At 43.3% G+C, this 24,268-nt stretch overlaps 1 protein-coding gene across 1 annotated transcript in view; it reads right to left on the bottom strand.

Moving 5' to 3' along the window:
• Positions 1 to 24,268, bottom strand: part of ADAMTS17 (ADAM metallopeptidase with thrombospondin type 1 motif 17) — a 151,300-nt gene that overhangs the window by 71,622 nt on the left and 55,410 nt on the right. Inside the window, exons 7-8 of the mRNA XM_008934441.2 lie at positions 11,901 to 12,041; positions 10,493 to 10,643 (exon numbers count right to left, since the gene is read on the bottom strand). Coding sequence (XP_008932689.2) covers positions 10,493 to 10,643; positions 11,901 to 12,041 — 292 coding nt within the window. The remainder of the gene's footprint in view (positions 1 to 10,492; positions 10,644 to 11,900; positions 12,042 to 24,268) is intronic.

The raw sequence follows: 24,268 nt of genomic DNA, 5'->3' as shown, positions 1-24,268 counted from the left end.
ATGTGTGCCTGTGCTTATATATATATACATATATATATGTATACACACACAGAATTATAGAGGAAAAAAGGAATCATCTCTCTCAGCAACATCAACCTTTCTGAAACTTCCCATCTTCGAGGTATGGAAAACATTGGATTTTTATAGCATCCCTATGTTTGATTCAGAATCCTAAATGCAAAGCATATTTCAGGAAACAGTTACAGAAAAAGCTCTGTGTTCTGGTGCCACACCACTACAAAGCTTCAGCCCTCGTTAGTGCAGTCCCCTGCATTTAATGGAGCTCTCAGATACCCCAGCAAAGATTAAACCATCAGCTCTGCTATTGTGTGTTCCCAAGATGTTTTATCATGTTAATAGCTCATTTCAAAAGAGATCGTGTATCCTCCTCGGCTACAATAGAAACCCAAACAAAACTCCCCATTAAACAGAGCTACAGGGAACCAGTCGCAGTGAGTGACTTTTTAATGGTTAAACAGCCAACTTTGTGGGGAAATATCCAAGGGAGAAATGGCAGGACTTGAAAGGAAGTTGTTGTATGTGAGTGGCAGTTCAGAGCTTACACTGATACAGAAGAAGCCATCAAAAGGACTGCATTACTGCTAATTCTATACTCAGCAAGCAGCTTTCAGATGGCAGGCCTCTGCCTGCAAAGCATTCAAAAAGTGCCAGTGAGGATTTTCCAATGATAGATATTTTGCACTGGAAAAATATTGATTTGTTGAATCTGTCTGTGGGGAAAGGTCATCTTTGGATCAGCTCCCAGTCTGAAATATTTCCAAGAGCAAAATAAAATTTTTTAAAAAAAGCGAGATGGCTGCTGAAAAGTAGTATTTCAATAAAAATTTAAAATTACTTGTTCAAAATAAAATGAAATGCTTTTTCAACCGAACCCTTCAGGAATTTTATACAGAGAGAAAATAAAATTTAGAAATTGAAATAAAATGAAATTTTTAGGAAGGTCTCTCAGAAACTCCTGGGAGATAGGAAAGCTTGTCTGCACAGCTGTTAAAAACCAGTCCTGAGGGAGGTCATGATCTGGAAACTCCCAAGCTGGGAGAGATCTGCTGGGTAGATGAATGACTTTCCAATTACAGGGGTGACAATGGCATCTATTTGACAAAGGGGCCTGCCTGTGCCAGGTGTTTTCTCTTCCTCAAAGAACTTGCAATCTAAACAGACTCCTGGGAGCTTGGAGATAAAGGAAGTTCTATCCTTCTGTTACAGGTGGAAAGATGAGGAACAGAAAGGGATTAAATGTTCCTCTGCTCAGTGTCACAGCTACCAGCTCCCACTGCCTGCTCCAGCTAAATCCAGGGTAAATCCAGAGACAACTCCTGGGATCCTCCCAGGAACATGTCTGGCTCTGGGCCTGCCCACCTTTCACAGCTTTCCATACTTTTTCCCCAGACAGGTCATTTCTGAAGAGGCTGTTTGCCTTCCCTGTGACTCCATCCCACGTGTGCCAGCGCGGACACGCAGCGCGCGGGGCTCACCCGGCTCTAGGGGAGGGATCTATTTTGGGTTCCTTAGCTCAGTGCTGCAGCTGGAAACGAGCAGAAGCCAGAATTAATCCAGCCAGCTCTTTGCCCACTGGCAGTAAGTCTCGAGTCTGCCTCTTTCCCAGCGATTGCATCACCACCACTGCCAAAATCTGTGTGATGCTGCCCCAGGACCTCACAAGGCCCACGATGCTTCCTCACCTCAAAGCCTCAGGTTATTGAGCCACAAGAAAGGGGAGCTCCCAAACCTCCACAGCAGAAAGGGAATCCAATGAATAAAGATGTCCTTCCCACCATGGAACAACTCTACAGAAGTTTATTCATTCCCTACACATTCACTCCTTCACCTTGTTTTCATGCAAAAACCAGAAACACTTATTTCTCCAGAGGATGAATTTGTTCCTGTTGTCCACTGGAGAGAGGAACCTCTTATTTCTAACAGCAGAATTAAACCACCATGAAATCAATTTTGCTGTCAAAATGAGGGGATTATGAATAAGGACTTAGGAAGAGCAAATATCTTTAAGGAAGAGGAGAAGCAGACCACATAATACACAGGCATGGCTAGAAACAGGCTTCCAATGAAGTATCAGGACTCCTTTATTTCACCAAGGTTTTGGCTCACCTTGAGAGAAAATGTGCTCATAAACAGAATCCTAATTAACACCTATCAGGTCCAATAAACACACAATTTACTCTCCCTTTCCTGTTCAAAACACTATGAAAATATTCCTGAAGCCTCACAGCCCATTTCTGAGGAGGAATTCTTTACACAACAAGGTGACAAAAACAATACTCCCAATTTCTACACCACCACTTTCTTCAATTTTGGGTGCACAAATAACCCACAACCTACAAGGGATCACAAGGGAGCCAAACACTTTTGTTTGATGGAGCTTCTTGCTGTTGAAAACAAGATGAAAAGTGTTCCAAACTGGAACCCTGTAAAATTGGAAGGCACTTTTGAAAAGGAGCCACCTGCTGTCCCAGACAAGATAACTGAGAAACTTGGATCCATGTGACAGTGGCCAAGCTGCTGACCTTTGCTGATATTCCAAGGAACAAGTGGTAGGTCCAATAAAGGAAACATCTGTCCAAATTACAGACCTGATCCAAAAGTCAGGGGAAGGTTTGAGGAAGAGTCACCATACAAGAATATTCAGGCAGCAGTTGATATCCACAAACGTTTCATTTTAACAAAACTGGACAACAATCCCACAAATGTGTGATTATATTCATTAATGAGAAAGAAGAATCAATCTCTTTACTGCCGGAGAGAAAGCACCTCAGCTCTTATTATAATAATCATGATCTCCTTAGATGCCCTAGAAAAGGTTTCTTAAAGAACATTTCCCTATTTTAACTACATGATGATCATCCTGTTTCTTCAGAACTTACAGAAACTCACGTGCACATTACGCTTCAGAGATGAACAGGACCAACAACTTGCCTGCTTAGAGCCAACACATTTAGAGCTGATTCCCCTTCATATCAGTTTTATCACCAGTGTGATTCCAGTAACTCAATGAGCAGCCTCTTCATGAACCCTTGCGTGAGTGGGAAGTCACCAACATCAGACACAAGTGTTCAGAACCCCAAGGATTGTTTGAACTCTTGTGGAAATGGCCCTTGACAGTTAAAGAACTCTAAGGAAATGGTCCTTGAGAGATAACTGCTTTCCTGTGCTGCTCCTTTCCTTGCAGAACAGGACAAAAATTCAACATACTCATTTCCCAGATTTGTTAATGTTCTGTATCAGAGCAAACAAAACTGTGTGAACCCAGCAAACACAGAGGGTGTCACACGGGGTTTGATCCTCTGACCTCGGTGACAATATCCATTCTATAAAACACACCCTTACCTATATGCAGTGATACCAAGGGTTTTTCTAACCTACAGTTAAAACATAAGATAGGCCATGATTAAAACTCCTTAACAGGCATCAGAATGAAAGGAAACGTGACAATTTGCAGGGACACTGCACAGAAGTGCAGATGTGAAGGGCTGGTGATGAAGCTGGACACCAGGAGTTCAAGAAACATGAAAGGATCCTGCCAGACAAGCAGTGGGAAACTCCCAAACTGCCAGGAAGGTACAAGGCAGTAGAAACAACTTTTTTAAAAAAAACCATACTTTGGGAAGCAAACAATGAAACAGGAAAAGAGAGTCTCCAGTTTTAGCAATTTCTGGTGCTCTCATGGCAAACTAAAAGCCTTCTCCAGTGTCTAAAGTATTTCTCTGCAAAGCACCTGTTCCATTTGATTTTTTTATGTATCTGGAATTAAGTTAAGAGTCAAAAGAGATTGGAAAGACAGCATTAATGAGACCACAAACTAACTGCATGGCAAAACAGCTTATGCTAAATACCCAGTGCCTTTAGGGCACCCCTGACACCAGCTACAGGGGGGGTATGGCATTCCCAGACATGCAGAAATTCCACAAGAAAAAGAGAGGTCTTATCCACTTTTCCACCAGCACACAACTCTCAGCTTTGCTGAGCCCAGTTTTCAGCATCTTAAGTGAGAGAACACAACACGTCCACGTGACACCAGCTGAAGAAATCATGGAAGTATCTTTCCATGGTCAAACCTGGAAGAAGTGGACACATGTGGAACAAGGCACTGGAACAGAGTCACTCCTGTGTAATTTGGCTCAGGAGAAGATCTGCCCGTGGTGAAGGAGAGCAGGAGCTTCGGGCAGGTTTCATCATCAGCCTGATCACTCCCCTCTAATGTTGTGTTTGCAACTTTAAAGCCTAAAAAATTCTGACTTTGCAACATCCATCCTGTGCTGCCTTCACTGAGAGCAACGTTCACCCAACAGCTCCCAGTGAACTCCCCAGGCCTGAACACCTGACTGCAGGAGATGCAAAGTACTGAATTTTTTTGAACAACAGGTAAAGTTGTCCATTAAAAAAAAAAAACAAACAACAAAACCCAAGCTAAACAACAACAAAAAAAAAGGAAATTAGAAGAATGAAATCATGGGTTCTGTTTCTTGGCCATGGGAAAAGAGAAGAAAGGGACAGTAAAATAAATATAGATATGTACACACACTGTTGAGATGTGGTTGTGAAGATTATGGGAGTTTTCTCTTGAAGTGTTTTGCAGATGGGAAGTTCCCAGAAGGCCAATGCCCTTCAAGCTTGTTATACACTATTTTCAGGCTGATACTCAATAGTATTTTGGCTAATTTTGTTAAGTTCAAACTTTAGCTGTAGATGCCACATCACAAGGCTACACTAATTCTCCCTCCCCTTGTCTCTTAGTAAGAAGTGTAAGATTGCCAAGCTCAAGTGTTTAATTCTTAATAAGCTCTCTCTATTATTGTTAAAAGTTTATTATGTTTATATTCTTAAATTTCCACGTTGTATTTTTATAATTTTATTTTGGTTCCCCTCTCTCTTTTTATTTTCCTTTAAACCACTGCACCAGAATGTGTTTTGACCACCTTCCAAACTGAAACACGTACAAAAATTTCTGAAGCATTCCAATAATTGTAAACTGGGCTGTGCTGCCCAGGCAGGAACTCTGCTTCTCTCTTGTTCTTTCTCTCTCTTAAATAAAAAGTATTTCCACTGAAAATAAAGAGAAAAACGTCTTTTTGCAACATACAGGAGCAGTGAAATAGGACACTTTGGTTTCACAGAGACAGGCAACATGAAAATAGTCTGAATTCTAACAACCTACATGAGGAAAACTATAAACTATACTATGGCAATTAAGCAAATTGTTACCTTTACTTCTCAAAAAACTCTCATTTTTTTTAGAATTGCCAGGCTCAAGAAAACCCAACCCATCCTCTTCCAGATTTATAAGTATTATTATGTAGACAAAGTCCCTGGTTGTACAGAAAATGACAATGCAACATATTATTTTCAGGATAAATCAGTTTTCAATCTAATTACCATGTTCCTGTAAATATTCTATACATTACTAAATAACAGGGCTCAGTATCATCCTTGGCATCTTGCAGAGAAAAGGCAGACAGAGGCCCATTGATTCCCAGGCACGGAGTCCAAGGGTCCACCCCACCAGTCCCTCTGCAAGATCAAGACCACAGAGAGACCCACAATTGCTAAATATATTCACCACCCCACCCTCAAATATGAAAACTGAAGGGGCACATAAAATCCATCTGATCATCACAATTGCTGCTCTTTCTTTACTTTGTTTTTTAGTTCATCTCCTTTTCCATATTAGCCCAGAAACCCAGTCAGTCTCCTCTGGCTTGGAATCAGCTTTGCCCCCCTGTTCTGTAGCTTGTAGATACTGGGAAATGCTTACAACTGTTATAAAACAACTTGAACTTAAGAAAAAACAGTAGAGCCAATTCTAAGCTGGTTTAATTTTTCTAAAAGCAGTGTCATGTCAAAATTCTCGTTCCCAGTTACATCCGAGCTGACAGTGTCCCTGCTCAGAAAAAAACCTCTTTGGAGCAATTCTGATCTCTTCCCGTGAGCCACTTCAGCCCGAGCCCAGTTCTGACTCAAAACAAAACACAGATATGGGTTATGTAAAAACCCGCAAAAATGTGTTAATAATAAATAAGCCAAAAGGCTTATGAAACAAAAAGCCAAACACGGGATAGAAGAGACAGAAATCCCTGGTTTTTCCCCATCAATAGGATTTCAGTGCAAAAGCCTCTGTTGGTGGGTGTGCCAGTCTGAAAATTAGTGATTAAACACGTGGTATCTTTTCATGTGAGTTTATGGTTGTGTTCTGATGCATTTCTGGTGCAGGTTGGGAAGGTATTTTGATGCATTTCTGGTGGAGGTTATGAAGGTGTTTTGATGCATTTCTGGTGGAGGTTATGAAGGTGTTCTGATGCATTTCTAGTGGAGGTTATGAAGGTGTTTTGATGCATTTCTGGTGGAGAAACATCTCTGCTCTGTGAGAGATTCGGTATAAACCACCCCTGCTCTTCCTCTCGGAATAAATCCAGGGAAGCAAAGAGTTAACTGCTGCTCCCTGCAGAGCCTCCATTGCCTGGCTGGGGTTGAACTTTCTGTTTCCTCTTTCACAGTGGTCAAATGAATTCACAATAGTTGATTCATAGCACAGTGTGGAGCTGAAGGACAGAGGTCAGACAGGTTGAATTGCCCGTAATTTGCACAACTGCTTCCATGTTAGCCCTGGACTCATGTCAAGGTTTAGCAGCCAAAATCCCCAAAGATCTTGGAGTTTGGGGGGCACTGATAATGCACTTTGTAGTGTCAAAGGTGCATTCTTGCTGAGCTTTTTCCACAATTATCCTGGTGTTGCTCAGAGCTTGAGAATGACACAGTCATCTATTTAATTCCTGCTAAAAGCAACTTGTCTCCCTCAAAATAAAGATCACTGTGCAACCTCTTGGGTGGGCCAAAGCTCTCCTGGCACTGCAAGGGGCATGGCTGGAAACAGGCAGCATGCCTGGCATGGCAGAAGCACATTTCTAAATCCTGACAGATAAGTATTTACATGGATCAGATAATGCCTGACATTTACAATGGGAAAGATTAACAGGAAGCACCATGAGAAAGCACTGGAGAAAACTGTAACTTAGATATGAAGGGGGAACTACTGAAGGGTCTTGAGAGATTTATTATGATATGTGAAATCACAGAATCACAGAATGGTTTGGGTTGAAAGGAACTTTAAAGATCATCTTGTTCCAATCCCCCTCCAGGTTGCTCCAAGCCCCATCCAATCTGGCCTTGGACACCTCCAGGGATGGGGCAACCACAGCTTCTCTGGGCAACCTGTGCCAGGGCCTCATCACCCTCACAGGGAAGAATTTCCTCTGTATAATTTCCTGATGGTGGGTAAGGACTTATCCATGCAATACTCAGGGTAAAGTTAATCCAAAACCAGGCACCTGGATTCATCTCAAACCAATTAAACTACAGGCAGAGCACACACCCAAAGGGACTTGTCTTCCCTCAAGGGCCTGGCAGGTTATCTTGCCATTTATTATTCATACTGTGTAATAACAGAAACAGTGCTTCTCAAATAAATAAAAATTGAAAAATTGATTGTTCCCTGCCTTACAAACATCCAGCCTAAAAGCTTGATTCACAGCTCCTCAAAAAGGTGACATGCACTAGTAAATCTGACCTAACCACTGATGTTACAGAACCAGATCCTAAATTACACACCTTGGAGGTCACAGATTACAAGAGGCTACGAATCCTCTGACTATCACACACTCACTCTGCTAATTAGTTCATTTTTTAAAATTTTAGTGCATTAAAATGTAGATGCAGTGTCCAAGCAAAGGAAGCAGGACTGTCAGGAGGTTCAGTGTATGTAAAGCTGAGCCTTCCTCAGACATTTTGATCTCTGTTCTGCACATTCGGAGCAGAACAGCTGCAGGACGGCTCGTCTGGCAAACTGAGCATTTTCTGAGAGCTACAGTTTTGTGGTAGGGCATCTGAGTTATCATTAAAAACAAAATGGAAGAAGAATTTTGGGGATGCAATCCCAAATATTCAGATGAGGGTGAATATTCACAGATTAACTATCTGGTTGGAGCGGTGTCGGAGGTCCAGGAGCTGCCAAGCATTCAGGCACCTGACTCTCTGTGAAGGCAAAGGAGGTTACATTCCTTCAAAAATTTGGGCTTTGATGCCTTTAAAGGAGACTCTTTACTGCACAGAAAGCCTCTGCAGTTTGTTGAAATTTTGGAATCATCTAATCTCTGAAATTTGCTCTAAACCAAAGTGCATGGCATTTTTGAACACAGGGCCTCTAGTTTGCCTGACATAATTATGGAGCTCAACTATCTCCAAAGAAATATAGTAATGTAGCTCTTTATTATATAAGAAAATAGTCAGTAGACACATGTAATCATAAAAAGATTGAGCAGGCTCATTTCCTGAAGTTTATTTCCTTTCTGTAACAAATATTTACTGTCAAATGTTTATTGCTTTTACATTTGGATTTTTTTAATACTTTATTGAATTAAAAATACCACATTACCATTGGCTAGAAGAGGAGACAGCTGTATTTGCCAGTAATTTCTACAGCTAATGCCAGTGACCAGTGCCAATTTTTTTTTTGGTTCATATTTTTGTAGACAGCTTTGAGACTTATGATACAAGCACTGTGCAGATGAGGCCTGAGAAACACAGAGGTGAAAAGAACACAAACTTGAGAGGTTTAAAAATCAAAAGTGATCATTTCCTCTAAAGAATTTCCTTTCATTGCCTTCAAAAGCCAATTCAGAGCAGCGTAACAGGATGCAAATATTTACTTAAATGAATGGCACGTGACATGACTGATCCAAGGCTTCACAGGGTGAATGCTCACTTTCAATGCACATCTGCAACAGAAATAATTCTAAATGACTGCAAATTGGTTTTAATCTGCTGAACTTCTACAAGGCTTTTCATGAGAAAGTACTGAAGTCCTCACAAAATATGCCTTTCTTGGGGAGACACTAAAGAGAGTGATGAAGCAAAAGAGCACAGTTTTCATTGTGTTCTAAAGGTGTCAAATAATAAGACTGGTGAAAAATCTTAGGAGGCACAAACACCTGCTGTCTGTATCTTACAGAACTGTGCCTCTTGGCACCTTATTCTGGCAAACAACATGTCCCTGAAGCAATTCCAGACTGGACATGCAATTTGTGTGTGAGAAAGGCTGACCACCTACCAGTGGGCTGACATTCTCATTAGGCACTGGAATATCCAGAAACAGAATGTTTTTTCATCCCAAGAAGGGAAATAGCAAATATCTCTTCCAACAGCAGTCAAGCTGGGTGACACCCACACAAGTGGAAGAACTTGAGTCATGCTGGGGAGATCTGGGGTTTTCTCCACAGACCTACACCACTTTCCTTCCAGTACAGTAGTCCTGGTGGTCTGCGTTTTCTTGATGGAGCTGGGAAATACAGCCTATCCAGATTCTTTTCTTATTGTTTTATATTAGCTAGTTTCCAAATCCAAAATAAATAAAACAGCTAATGTGAAACTAAGAGCACGTTCCCAGGACTTGCATGTGTTCAACAGTTTTAGTAATTTGGCACTTAGAAACCCCCAGTTATCGGCGATTATTATTTTATTTCCTAACACTGATCTAAGATCCCAGACTTGTTCAGAGTGGGAATGAGGGACAACTGAAGAAGACAAATGGCCAGTTAAAAACAGCAAGAAACTTGGCTGCTTCTTGCCTGTCTGTAAAGGAGGGGATGTTGGTGACCCAACACGGTGCTACATGACTTTCCTCTGGGTATCTTCAAGGCCACACTGGAAGTAAGCTCATCCCCAGTCCCTGCCTAAAGTGGGATGCAGGTAAGATATGCTCAGAATAAAAAGACCTTAGGAAAAGTTTAGCTGTCTAAATTCCAGAGGACATGTCACACAGCCTCATCTCAAATACAACCTACTTCCAGAGACACCAACAAGCAGTGTTTCCGTTTTGCCAACCAACCATGTGATATGAGCCACGCTGCACCCAAATCCTGATTAAACATCATGTTGCTTAGAAAACACACAGGATTCTGCACAAAATTCTAAATGGCCTCATCTAACAAGCAGATATTAATATTTTCTCAGCACAGAGTTAAGAGTCAGCTCCTAAGAGCACTGCAGTGGTCTGAAGGTGAAGTCTACGGAAAGATCCAGACAGTCATCTAAGCTGACTCTGTGAAAGGAGCCAAGCACTCTTGTGAGGAGAGGCTTTCACCTCAGCTGAACTTCCAGGAAAACAATCTCTGCTGAGTATTTCAGCAAAACAGTGTCAGGAGGGAACAAAGTGCAAACACCAGCTTTTCTGGGTCTGCTTTAGGAGATTAACAAGGGCAGTGTGGGGAAAAGAGGAGAAGTGTCTCTGAATGTGCTGCTGACAGGGAGGTCAGCGGGGGTTTGATTTTCTCTCAGCAGCGCTGAACACGCCGCAACTCCCGCTAAGCAGAGCTGAGGAAAGCACAGACCTCTTTTCTCCCTCGGTGCCTGACAGCTTTATTTCCACTTCCCACCTTGTTTCCAGGCCCAGCCCACGGGCTCTTACCTCCATGTTCTTGCAGAAGGTGGCGTTGGTCCCGAAGAGGATCTGGCACTGCTCGTCTGCGCTGTAGTGCATCCCCGGCAGCTTGTGAGGGAGCCGCACGGAGAACTGGCTCCGGGGGTCTGTCACCAGCAAACACGTGCTCACCTTGGACCTGGGAGGGCAGGAATTACAGAGCCTTTTAAGGGAAAACACCTCTGAACTGCAGTGTTAGATCCCTGCTGCAGAGAAGCTGCTGTCCTCTCTTTAATCTGATGGAACAGTGGAGATTTTTCCCACTATATATCTGGAAGCTTCTAAATAATTGAAAAAGGTCCTTGGGAACTCACTCTTGTCCACAAACCCCGAGGCAGAACAGACTACATTCACAACATTTTGGGTTAAACATTCATCTAAACTGTTCCTAGAAATCTCATGGAGACTCAGTTCTGCCCTCAGGTTATCCAGCCCAAAGCTTCACAAGCCTTACAGTGACAGCAAGAAAGTCTTCTGTCACGTCTCACCTGAATCCCCCCAGCTGAATTTTGAGTCCTTGACTTCTTTTCTTATTCATCACAGGCATAAAGGAAAGATTTTTCTCTTTGCCTTCACAACAATCTTTTACAAATTAGAATATCACTGTCATCTCTCCCATCTCAGGGACCAGATGCAACCAGGTGAGTTCAGATGCAACTTCTTTTTCAACTTCATGCCTTTAATGTAACAGTAGATATCCCATTTTCTTTCATCATTTTCCTTTCTTTGCCACCTCTAACGCCCAGAGTGGGAAATTTTCCATGCTGAACCCATTCTTAGCAACAAAAGCACTGGCCACTGTGCCAGGAACTGTTTGTCAGAGAGCTGCACTGTAGGTTTAAGAGCCCAGTCACAGAGTTCAGACAATTCCAGTGTACATGAGAGTTAACAAGTATCAGGACAGAAGTCCTTCCTGAATTGTTGAATATGATGAGCTGAAACAGTGGAAAATAAGTTTATAGTGGACCATTTTAGACCAACACTCACTGAAGAGTGAGAAAACATATCAGAATTACCTCCAGGTAAAATAAAAAATAAAATAAAAGCTATTTAATAACAAGATAGGCAGTAAAAGTCACAGCAAAAAGTTGCAGCAGAGATTTCTGCAGGCTACATACACACAGATTTCTGTCACTGCAAACATAAAGGGCAGTTTTTGTAAAATGAAGGTGGTCTGGAATTATATTTAAGAAATTATCAGCACATAATTCTTCTGCCTCTCTACAATCCTCAGTTTCAAAGGGGTGACTGTAGTGGAGACAGAATCCAACCTGCATACCCTAATGACACATGCACACATGCTTTTTTTTGAAGGGAAATCATTTATACTTTCACTTTCAAATAACATATTGCATTTTTGCCTTGCAGGATCTTTGATCCTCAGCACAATCCTTACTTTAGGAAGTTTTCCAGGTCGTCACGGCTGCACGAAGACCAGGAAAGGTCACTGGGGTTCCTGCCCTTCACCCACTCTCCAGACATAATGTGGGACCTCCCTGCACAGGGCTGGTGGTCATCATCGTGGCTCATCCCCATGCTGTTGGAGGAGAACAAAACAGGACAAAAAACCTATCAAGTTATGATGTGGGTTTCTCATTTCCCATTGCAATTAGTAATTATACTCTTAGCAATTAACAGCTCGAAACCAGGCTGCACATATAACACACAATCATTCAGCCATTGCTCTGGGCATCTGTTAAATTAACAAATATAAATAAACTATAGGTTGCTTTAGTTCATCCATTGTCTTAATTTCACAAGGGGTTTAGTGTTTATATGTTTGAAACTTTAAAATGGGCTTCTTATGGACTTTTCTATCAGAAAATGTGAAACTATTTGAGGTTCACGAGATGTGACCTGCAGAAGTGATGTAGCCCAGTGGAAGGATATCTGCTAGAATATTGAAGGTAATATCTATTGAAAATTTGGGATTGCTTTCCCAAATCTAGTGGATATGATCCCTATAATCACATTGAGGGAATGATCAAAATTAATACCAGATATGGGCCAATTCTGTTGTTGTGTCAGTGTGAATTTGGAATACACCATTAGGAAAAACATGTTTCTAAATCAGTGGTATTGTACAGTCTCTCATCTAACTTTGAAGTTGATCCTTCTTTGAGCAGTGGCTGGATCAGATGGCCTCCAGTGGCCCTTCCAACCTGAATTAGCCTCTGACTCTGGAACAGCAGTGCTCAGATTGGAGCCTGAGGCAGAACCAAGCCCCATTTCTCCAAGCACTGTCCAAAAAAGCACCAAGACTGCCCCGTGCCCATCCCAGCAAGGACAGAATGGGGCTGCTGCACCAAATCCTGCTCAGAATAAACCTCTGTTGCCTCTATGGGAAGGTGAGACTTGTCTGCTGCAGGTCAGCCTTTGTGAACAGGGATAAATGAGGTGACCAAGTTCACCTCCTGTGTCAGTGCCATGTCAGAAGCCTGACTCAGTCCTACACTCAGCCCATCCCACAGTGCCTGGTAGTGAAAGGTTAAAGGGTTTCCATCCCACTCTGAAATTATCATTAAACCCCTTTCTTAGAATCATGCAGAGCAGTAACTGTTTGAAACATTAACAGTCCTCCTTCAATTCCAAGATGAAATGGAAGATGAGTTTCAGACAAAAGGTGTCTTGTAGGGTCAGTGTCACCTGCTAGCAAAATGTCACCAGTTTGGGGCTGAAAACACAGATTAACAGGAACTCATTGGGTCTCCAGCTGGCTGGCTGGAGCAAGCCAGGGCAGTACCTCTAAATATGGAGTTGGACTCTTTAATCTGTGCTATTTCTCTGTAAATCAGAGGCTCCTGTTTGTTTTCTGACTGTGCTCTTGGCTTTGCTTCTCTCCAGGTGTGGGGCTTGACTGTTCAAAGCCCAAACATGACATCCATTTCTAGCTGCAGTGAACCAAAACCAGCTTCAGCAGTTTGATAATTATGGCTTAGATTAAACCACCATCTCTGCTATTTTTAACTTAAAGTGAAGATTATATGGTGCAGTCTATTATTTTAGGTTTATCTCCAGGGACATTATTATTTCTAGCAAAACTACACTTAATATAATTTTTCGACTCAGAAGTTCATAGTTATTCTTGTTTTCTAACCTTTGTGGGTTTTGAACACAGCAGAAACATTCACATCAAGCACATTTTGTTTGATGCATGCAGGACTAATCTAACAGTCTATTAGTAGCTCCAACTTCAAAACAGTAGAGAGTGAAATTCCTGCTCCACCGAAGTGAACGGGAGTTTTGCCACTGACTTCAGTGGAGCCTGGATTTCACTCCAAATATTTTACCCACGTTGTTTCTGCACACAGAGAAAACTCTTCACATGCTAGGAAGAAAGTTCCAGCAGTATTCCTCCAATGCAAAGAAGACCATCTAAAGATCCTATTCCTAAAAGTCAGGACAGGAAGGGCTCAGTATCATGAGTAAGGTATATAAGCTGGCTGGAAATCTTCCAGAGGGAAGTTTGCCATGAAATGCCAGTTTAGAAGGCTCCTGGGCACGCAGCAATCCTGTTAACTTTTCTAACGGAGATGAGACAAGGAGGTTTCCAAGGTTTCTTGCAGCTTGTCTGCCTTGTGCTTTCCCCAGTGCTGAGGCTGAAAGCTGGGTCCTTCAGGTTTCTGCTCTGTCCAGGCTCCTGTGGGATGGGATCTGGCAGCCACCCCATTCCAACAGCTTCCTGAACGGCCTCCTGGTCAGCACATCAGCTGTTCCACTTCAAAGGGGTGAAAACAAATCATCTTCCTGACTTCCCAAGTGGTTTAGGTTCCCTGATTTTATCCCTTCCACAAAACAATAGTGTTTGGTCTAGGGTTGTTCATTAAGAAATGCCTTAGCTTTCTGATAACTTCAATTATATTTTTTGTTAAACACGTTGAAAGTGGGGTTTTGCTGGTGAACAACAAGGGTAGCAGCTACTAATCAGTACATTCCTGTCCTTAACTTTATTTTAAACCTGACCTCACAAAAGGTCTGTGCCTGGGAGAAATGCTGAGGCTGCCAGTCGTTATTCAGCTTTGATTTTGCAGGGGGGTCTGAGGCAGATAAAATGTATCCTCTATAAAGACTGAGTCAGAACTCATGTCTCCAGTTATTTACAGGCTTCTTCTGAAATCTGTTCAATTTTTACATGTGTGGAAATCGACACCTTCCTGAACCATTCCAGGTTTCTTAACAGAAATCCTTTAAAAAGTCATAAAGTCATAAGCATAAAGGAATTGAGCCTGAAAGGAATACCTTTATTGGAATAAAGTAAAGGAGCTCTGCTAAATCCAGAGAACCAAGCCAGTTTATATTAGCCTAGGATCTGGCCTCAAGGTACACAGGCAGCCCCTCCTGGCCCCTCAGTGATGAGTTTCTGGTAGACTGAAACCAGCAACACCTTTGGAGCCTGTTTTAATTGGCAATGCAGAACTTTTCTCAGCATCTACTTTACCTTACAATGACTCACTTGAGAAAAGGATTAACTGACCTGCAGGACTCAGGCATACTCTAGCATGCTAACACATTCTTTTCTGAAGTTCAAGGGTCTCCAGCTACATCAAAGGGTCCAGGTTTTTCTACACGTAGTAAATGCAATGCCACGCTGATTCCTTTCACTAATGAACAGTCCCCCTCCTTTTAACAGAAATAAATGGGACACAGCAGTATTTGTTTGTCCTAAACAGCAGTGCAAATGCTGAATCAGGAGTTTGCATTTCCTTTGTGATCCCCTAATCTTACCTGCTATTCAGAATTCACATGGAATTAGAAGCAGGTAATCAGTCTCTTGAAATACTCTGCCTTAGGAAGGGGTTCTATTCTTACATGAACAGAACTTGAATAATGAGCTGATAGGAAAAGCTCTTAGATTAGAAGTAGGAATGTCAAAACAGCACTGCATTGCCCTGCAGACCCACTGCCCTCTGTGCTCTCCCAGCCAAAACTGTCCATTTTACCAGGAACCACAAACACGTGCTGCTGCCTCTTATCCTTTGCAAAGCCAGCAGAGCCACGATGGGTGAGCAGGACTCTCCCTCCGTGCTGTCACTACCGCAGTCACTCCTCCATTCTAACCCCAAGGTAAACCCCAGCCTTCAGTTCCTCTCATTCTCCTGAAGACAATGACATTCCACAAAGGCAAACAAGGACAGCTCAGACCCTCAGCTCTTAAACTCCTTTCATTCAATATTTATTCAGAGTAAGCACCCTGGGATCTGGTTTCACACTCCAGCTTCTTTCCAAATATAAATAATGCATTGGTTACTAGTCAAAGACACCACGGCCTCACCAGAGGAGTCCTGCAGCCTATTTATTGTTGCTCATCATATGTGAGTCCAGAAACAAGCTGGCTGACCCTTTTGAGTCCTGACTGTTAACATAATCACAGTAAGGCAAACCTTATCAGGAGTCACAGGGAGGCAGCAACAACAGATCTCTCTGATGCATTTTTTTGGAGAACAAGACTTTAGAGTAGCAATGCTATGAATAAAACACAGCATTCAGCCTCTGGCCTCCCTGCAGTCTGTGCTCCTTTCCAGGACATGCTCCCCCGTCAGCGTCTGTGCAGCGCCCAGAACTGGGTCAGGATGCCAGAATTACTCTCCCGGCCTGAGCTGGCCAATTCCTTGTGTAACTCTTTTAAACTAACAGCAATTATCAGCTTGTTTTCCCACAGCAATGCTAAACCGCTGCACTTGCTTTGTTTGCTTCGGTCATTAGCGGAGCTTCTCCTCTAGACAGTTAATGTAACTAAACTGCTCTGTTTACCCTTGGTGCAGTTTTCCAATATTTCCTGTTATTCTTCAAAAGCCTGAGCCAAAGTGCACCAAAGCCTGTGGAAAGCCTCCTACTGCCTTCAATGCACTGTGTGTTGCACCTCCAAGTCCTCAAGGTCATGTATACAAACCTTCATCAGAACCACTACGACTCTTGATGGGTTTCCTACTAAAAGCCCCAAATCCAAGTGAAAGGATAAGGCCAAGGGTTGGGGGAAACTGATGGAGGAGATGCTTAAAATTTTTCCAACAGCTGGAACTTGGTGGCTGGTAAGAGACCACTTGAGAAATCCCCAAGACAATTATCATACACTCCCCCTCTGGTGGGGAGAGATTATGAAGTAGGGACAAGAGGTACATTTGACAGAAAATACCATCAGCAGTAAAAGAAGAGCTTTTCTTTAAAAAAGGGTGGCAAGCGGAAAAAAAAAAAGTATGAAGGGGGAGAGCCTGAAAAAACCACACCCAGGAGGTTCTGTAATCCCTCTGTTTCAAATAATCACTTCAGCTGGCTGGTAGAACAGCCTTTTCCATCACCTCCCTCTGACAGTCAAACCATGCCATTTGTCTGCAAACAATTCAGGGGTGAGTCAAGCACTGGATCACTTTAGAAAGGAGTGACACTCATGGCTATCAAGCTGCCCAAGGTGACTTGGCTGTCACCTCAGCTGCTTATTAAACATGAGCTCAGCACACAACTGATTGCTTTCCACACAACTGCACTTACCTCAGTCTCCATTTCTCCAAAGGGCACTGAGGACACCAAGGAAATGAGGGCAGTGGGATGTCTCTCACTTCTACAGACAGAAGTCCAAAGGAGAGTCTTTCTCTTCCCAAAGAACCAACTCATAAAGGGTTGTAACTGGATAAGCTCAGCAAGACATTAAGTAGGAAGAGGTCCTTGGGGTCACCCCTTCAGACCAACACAGACTCAGAGAACTGAGCAAAGGGCCCATCACAGCCTTGTCCCAAACACAGAGGGGGACAGGAGAAGGCAGTGATAGCTCATGCTCCAAGTGAAAAGTTGGGGCCACAAAGGTTTTTACATTCTTGGCTGATATTTGTTTGCTGGAAAGCATGTTTCCTCTACCTGTGTATGGAGCAAATGTTCTCCTAAGGGCTCCATTTCTGTGGGGGAACAGTGCATTGCTGTGAGCTACAGGCAGTACCAGGGCACGTCACCACTGACCTTCTCAAAAGGGAATAGGAGAGAAGCCATTCCCTGTGACCCAGCTTGCCATGACTCACCCACAAGTAATCCAGCATTAATTGCAGAGCCAGGATTAAGCACAAGATTTCTTTCTAAACCCCACTGGAGAAATATAAATGCAAAGGGAGGGCAGACTGGACAACATCCTCACAGAGGGTGAGGGGAGGGAGAAGGGGAGCTGTAATTTATCCACTCTGGCATTTCAGTGTGGGCAGGATGACAGTGCCCCACGGAAGGACTGCTATTTAGACATGCTGTGGGCACAAATGCCATCTGTTTATCCATATGAAGGACACAACTGAATGACAACATTCCTCCCCCTTCCCAATTCCTATCAGGCCTGAGAAGGGAGTTCTGTCTCTACAGTCCATCAAATATCAACCACAAAGGAAGATGTTGGTATGGAAGGAGGTTACACAGGTTGACAGCTGAGAATATCAAACATGGCCATTAAACTCAAATCAATCCAGGTCACTAAGAAAAGAAGGTACATCAACAGTTCCCAGCAGCTCCTGCCCTTGGATTGGAACCAGGAGTGGGAGACCATCCACCACATCATCAGCCCGTGAGCCGTCCGGTCCAAAATTGAGTTCAATGTTAGGAATTTTTATTAATGTTTGAAATTGAAGCTGTGCCACTGGAAAGATGCCTATTCTGAACTGGTTCAACATGTTTAATGTTCCAATATAAAATGCTGGTATCTTGCAAGTTATGAGGTTTCCATCCAGTTGAGAATAAAGGCACAGCAGAGGCAGGAGTGAAGTGGGGGGGCTCATTAGAGCTGGAATTGTAACTGGAGCTGCAGTGCAAAGTGAGGACAGTAAGTCTGAGAGAGAGACACAGGAAGGTGATGCCTCTGCAGAGCAACCCAAGAGAGGCAGAGGGGTCAGAGGGGGTCCAGGTGGGGCTCGGATGAAGGGCAAACTAACAAATCCTGGGGAAACACTGAGGTGAGCTGAGCTCAGGCCGAGGGAGGAGGCAAGGAAACACCTTGTGCAACCTTCTTACAAAACCAACAGCCACCAAGGCTCTTGGCTTAATGGGAAACAGGCTTCTTCACCTTGTGCTTTGCAAACATGTAACCACTGTTTCTTAAATGCACCTCAACTATTCCAGAAGCTGTCAGAAGCACTTTGGGAAGCTGTGATGAAGAGAGGGAGATGACCCTACTTAAAGCATGTGAAGTAATCAAAGCTGGTCACTGTGTCCATGTGTTATCTAGAACAGGGGCATTCAGGACGGGTGCTGTACTTTTGGGATTTTTTTTTATCAGGAAAGACAATATCTAAAGGGAGCCATGACTACTGGACTCTTGTTTTCATAACCAAGTTTATGTCACTCTCCAATAATGAAGTAACCAGATATTTTATATGGTTATCTGCTCATCAAGCAGCCAAGAAGTCAACAACAGCGAGTGGGAACACACGATGTTATTCACCACGTGTTATTCACGATGGTGAATAACAGTGTGGAAAGCTGGGGTTTATTCAGCTGCAGGACAGATCCCAGCCCTTTATGATATGGTTTTCATTTAAAAAGAATTAGTTCTTTTGCCCTGGAATCTGGAAGGCAGCAAGTATGAGCTTGTGCCTCAAGGGACAGATAGCACATGGAGCCTGACATGGCAGGGATGGGCAGTGTGGCCTCTCACTCACACATTTTATCCAAAAGCTTGCTGCCCACACTGCCCTGGATACAGAACTGGCCAAAGCCCACTGGCATCAGTGTCAGTCCTTCTTGTGGTTTGATCAAAGTTTGTTCTTCAAAGGCCATGAAGAACAGGGTGAATCACCTACGATCTTCTCCCCAGCAATAAATGTTCACATTACTGACTCCTTTTTCCTGCAGACATTTGCCCATGGAATTCTCTCTCTCTCACCCTTGCCCCTTTCCCAGAGTGGATAATTCACAGCAGGGCAGGCATTGCCTGATGTATTCCAAGAACTCTGGTAAGATGAAGGAATCCAGCTGCAGTGCAACTGAACACCTGCCATTCCCATGGCCTGCCTCCACTGCTTCTGATTTGTGGGATGTGGCCCCAGCACAGAAACCTGTTCCTGCAAAAGCTTCACAGTGTTCTGGTAAGAGCTGGCAGGTTCTGAGGCTGCAGGGGGCAGTTTACCATGTGGTTAAAAAAAAGGAGTGCCCCACCAAATACAAAGTCCTAGAAAAAGCTAAAGTTGATCAATATATCTACAAATAAACTTGGCAGAAACTCAGCACTGAAGAAGCAGCATCACCTCAGGAAAACACCTTTCTTCTTACTGATCTCAAAAATCACTCCTTTCCAAGTCCCATGTAGCATCTAACATAAATCTCTCCTGGCCCCTTCACTTCCTTAAAGCACTACCCATCTCCATGCAGTCATCCAACCAGATGCTCAGCATTTCTAAACCCTTTCAGATGCTTTGATACACGTCAACAACACACAGTAGGTTTCTGACACAACAGCATCAGTGGGAGTCAAGGACTGCTTTAATTCCTTCAATCCCTGTCGAAGAAGTGAACACAGATACATCAAAAACCACTCATTGTAAAACATGGATCACTGGGAATCACTTGTCTCACACTGGCTACTTGTCATGATCACAGTTGAGCTGTGACCCTGAAGTAATAATAAAGTTATCTGAAGGCCAGGGGATAACATCCCCAAGAGAATGGATGTACTTAGCTGTTTCCTCGCCCTCCTCAGGATTTAATCCACTTCTTGGATGTAAAAAATTCTCTCCTTCTCACTTGCTTCAGTTTGCTTTCAGAAAACAAGGAATTGCTGCAGAAGGAGCACAATGACTATGACTGAACCAGCGGTGGGCAGAGAACAACTGCTCATTTCAGAGGCTGCTGTGCTCCATCTGTGGCTCCTTGTGTTTGGAAAGCACCCCGGGGCATCCCAGAGCTAACATGCCGAAGGGTAACAAGCTGCTTGCTTTCAGCACTGCCTGAAGTGGGTGAGAACGAGACCTTCTGAAAATGTGACATGCATTTCCTCAGAGGATGAAAAGGGAATATAAATTGTAGGGTGGAAAAAAAAAGACCAAACCCTGGGATAGCTGGGTGGGATTTCCCACCCACCAGGCAAGAGAGACAAAAGCTCAGTGAGCAGGCTGACAGCTCTGTCACTCACAGTGTCAGCAACCCAAGGGGAAGCTCTTGTGTTGCAATCACTTGAGTGCACTTTTCTCAAAACTCCTGTGAAACCAGTGAAAGCCTCCAGTCAACTGCATTAATGACCAAACCTGAATGAAGAGATGCAGAACGAGACACCCTTAAAAGAAAATCAAGGAGAAGGGAGAAATGGAATATTTGCCAAATATGTGCAACACAAGTAAGCACAGATGTCCCACACTCTGCCCCATCAGGAAGCCACCCACTGCTGAGAGCTGGGGAAGTGGGACAGCCTGGGGAATGCACTGTAGGAGTCAGGAATGCTGGCTGCCTTCCCCACACTGGGAGATGAATTCTCCATTCCTGGAGCTGGGAATGAGGAGATGGCCAACATCAAGAGACAAAGAGGTGTGAAGTAACCGTAGCATATATAAATTCTATCAGCATTGAGTCTTGTGCAGTCCCAGACAAGCCAGTGGGGATGTGTTTCATGGTTCCCAGAGCAGCAGAAGTCCTTTTCACAGAAATATTTTTCATCCTCTTTCTTTTATTCTTCTTTCCTCATCCAGGTTGTCAATCACTGTGGGTTCACAGATTCAGTGCAAGAAAAATCCATTCTATGTGACCCCCTTTTACTGATTCAAAAAAACCACCAGAACTGCCTAGAAAAAAAAGTTGCACAGGAAATGCACGATCCAATTCCATGATTTGCAGTTGTTCTCAGGCAGTAGATCAGTTTGCAGTACTTCAGCTGAAGACACTTGCTTTAAGGACATAGCATTTTCAGTGGTATCCCTGTCACAGTCACTTCCACCACTCAGGAGTGCTCCCCTTCCTCAGGGAAACTATTTCTGGTAGTGGTACTCCCGTATACCAGCTCCCTAAACTCTTGGGATTTTTCATAATGGTGCAGCTGGGAAATTAATTTATAACACCAGAACCATCTGGCCTTGGCTGTTCATAAATGATTTGAAAAGTTCAGGAAGCTATCTCAGTCTCACTCCTTTTATCAGCAGGGAGAGACTCAATATCAAACAGGAATGTTGCAAATTATGGCTTGGTATCAAAGCAATTGGGAAATGATATGTTCAGACCGATACTGGAGGGAAATTCTTTGGGTAGTGGGTGTGCCTGGTTGCCAATAAACCTCAAGGCTAAGTTTGATTTCATATTGTCTAAGGGAGTGACATGAGGAAAGTAAAAAGCAACTTGAAAAGAGACACTCTTGCTTCGAATAACTTTGGCTTGAACGTGTTGATGTGAAGACAAATTACAGATAAAGGAAAATAGTTTGTTATCTTCATAAGAAGATACCTCTTTAGAGGGTTTTTAGCTGATAAGAGGTGCAGGGTGCATATCATTTAACTGGTGGCAGCTTTCTGGGGACCGTGTCTGAGCTTTCTCATGTGATTCTGCTCATTTAACACACCTGGCAAACCTGCAAAGTTACTTCAACACACACCATAAACAGTTCAGAATGACCTGCAGGTAGGAATGGCAGTACTTCAGGTATAAAAAGTAAATATGAATATATTTTCCTAAACGAACAAGTTGGGCTTTTTCTTTGAATGGAGAGAAGCCTCAGGATCATATCTGGATTAGTACTGAGAAGGTAAAATAATTGAGAAAGAGGTAGAAAAATAAACCAAATGGAGATGATGACACTTCACATGAACAGATGGGAGGACTGTGCACACCAGTAGAAAAGCAGACAACAAAGTCATTATTATAGTGCTCCTGCAGGAAAACCCAGTTGGCTGCATTACTTTAAAGCTACTGAACGTGGTCAAATCTGCATTTTTATCACCGTCTGACCACTCCTGGCTGTGGTGGCTCATGATGGATATTAGGGAAGAGTTCTGCCTTCTTTGGCTGAGTCTATCCCATGTCACACAGCAGTGTTACACAGCAAGCAGCTTTACTTGAGATAAAGGAGGAACCAGACAGGAAAGAATTCCCCCATTGAAAAGTGCTGGCGGTTGTGTTTTCGGGAGGAAGAAAGGAAGCTGTGCTTTTCCTTTGAAGGAAAGATACTCTTCCTAAGTACAGAGACTACCTAAACTGAGAAGCAAACTGCTTCCAGGGAGCATTTCTTTATCCTGTCTAGCTTTATTGTGTGTGATTAAAATGAACATTTCAAACCTAGATCAGAAACCTGCCACCTCATTATCTGTCTCCAGAGCGATGCCGACAAGCAGCAGGGTGGGAGGAAGGGATCCCAGTGGGAAGCAGGGGGAAGAGCCAGGCAGGATTTGGACTGTCACTGGCAGGTGAGAAACAGCTACCAGAGGGTGGACATCAGAAATTCCTAAAAGGTCAAACTGTCCCATATGTGGGTAAGACCTGGTGTACAAGATGAGTGTCTCAGTGGGGTCTGGAGCGGAGAAAGAAGGTACAGTAAAAAATACTCATTTTTAAGGCTCAACTCCCTGAGCTAATTAGAGCCCAGCAGGAAGGAAACTTTTCAAGTAAGTGAGAAAAAACCACTATGATCAGATTCCTTTTGCTTTGATTTGTTTTACCTAAACAAGCACAAAAGCAGAAAACTGAGAAAACTGTGGGCTATTCTTCTCTTTTTCTGGAAAGTAGGGTTCAAGTAAAGAAGTAGATAACAAAACTCCCTGCTGGGTTGGATGCAGCAATGGGAAGAGGCCCAGCACCTGAGGGAGGGAGGATTTTGCAAATGGAAAGGGGTCAGTAAGAACAAAGCAGGCCTGTTTATTTCATTTCTCTAGTAAACTCTTTTTGCTGAATTTTATTTCCCAACACAACTGCTGGCCAAGAGGCAGCCGACCTTGTTGCACCACAGCATAGCCTTCCACTGACATAACGGTTCAAGGGAGCCACATTTTTAGAGGCAACAAGATTTCCACTGCTGCTGAGTTACTACTGAAGGCTTTTCCAAGTGACAGTCTGGGATTTATCACCTTCCCCAGCCCAGCAGCCATTTTTACCTGGAACCTGTGGAACTCGGCAGGCCAGGCAGACAGCACGGCTTACAGGCTATTGGAACCCAACTGTGAGTGGAAAAGCAAATATTTCATCCAGATCGCTGCCCTTGTATAAAAACAAATGATTATTTGGTAAATGGCACTTACAAACTCTAATATTTCCTGTGCTGGTGTGGAGTGAGAGACTGCACAATGGGGACTTGTCCTGTCCCCACGTTTTGGGTCACTGGGTGCACGAGGTCGTTGCCAGCAAAGCCAGTGGAGTATGAAACCAAAACTCTTGTAGCAGGAAGCAGATGCAAGATTTGCCAAATCATTACAGCCCAGCTACTTAACATGGCCTTGGCTTACTCAGCACAGTAAAGAAAGGCAGAGCTGGCAAAGCTACAAAGCTATTGATTAAACCAAAATTGTGTTCCTAAATGACTGTCACCCGCCTGCTTGGTGCAGTTTTATTATGTCAAGTAAAGCTGTACAAGATGCTCAAAAACAAAGAAATTAGAGGCACTGCAAGGGAATGTTGCTTCACTGGGGATTACATAGAGATCCTTCACAAAGCAGAGAGTAAAACCATAGAAATCCTTGCCCAGAACCACACTAGTGCTTCCCACAAGAGTGCAGAAAGCAACGGGAGGTGGACATTCCCACGCCCAGTTCCAATGGTATTGCATTCCAACACTAAATAAACTATCAGATTTGGAAGATATGAGGGTGAGAAAAGAAACTCATGATAGAGGGA

The sequence above is a fragment of the Manacus vitellinus genome, unplaced genomic scaffold (genome assembly GCF_001715985.3).
Source record: "Manacus vitellinus isolate BGI_N305 unplaced genomic scaffold, ASM171598v3 scaffold_16_pilon, whole genome shotgun sequence".
Taxonomy (NCBI): Eukaryota; Metazoa; Chordata; class Aves; order Passeriformes; family Pipridae; genus Manacus; species Manacus vitellinus.
This window is presented reverse-complemented; position numbering and strand designations above follow the sequence as displayed.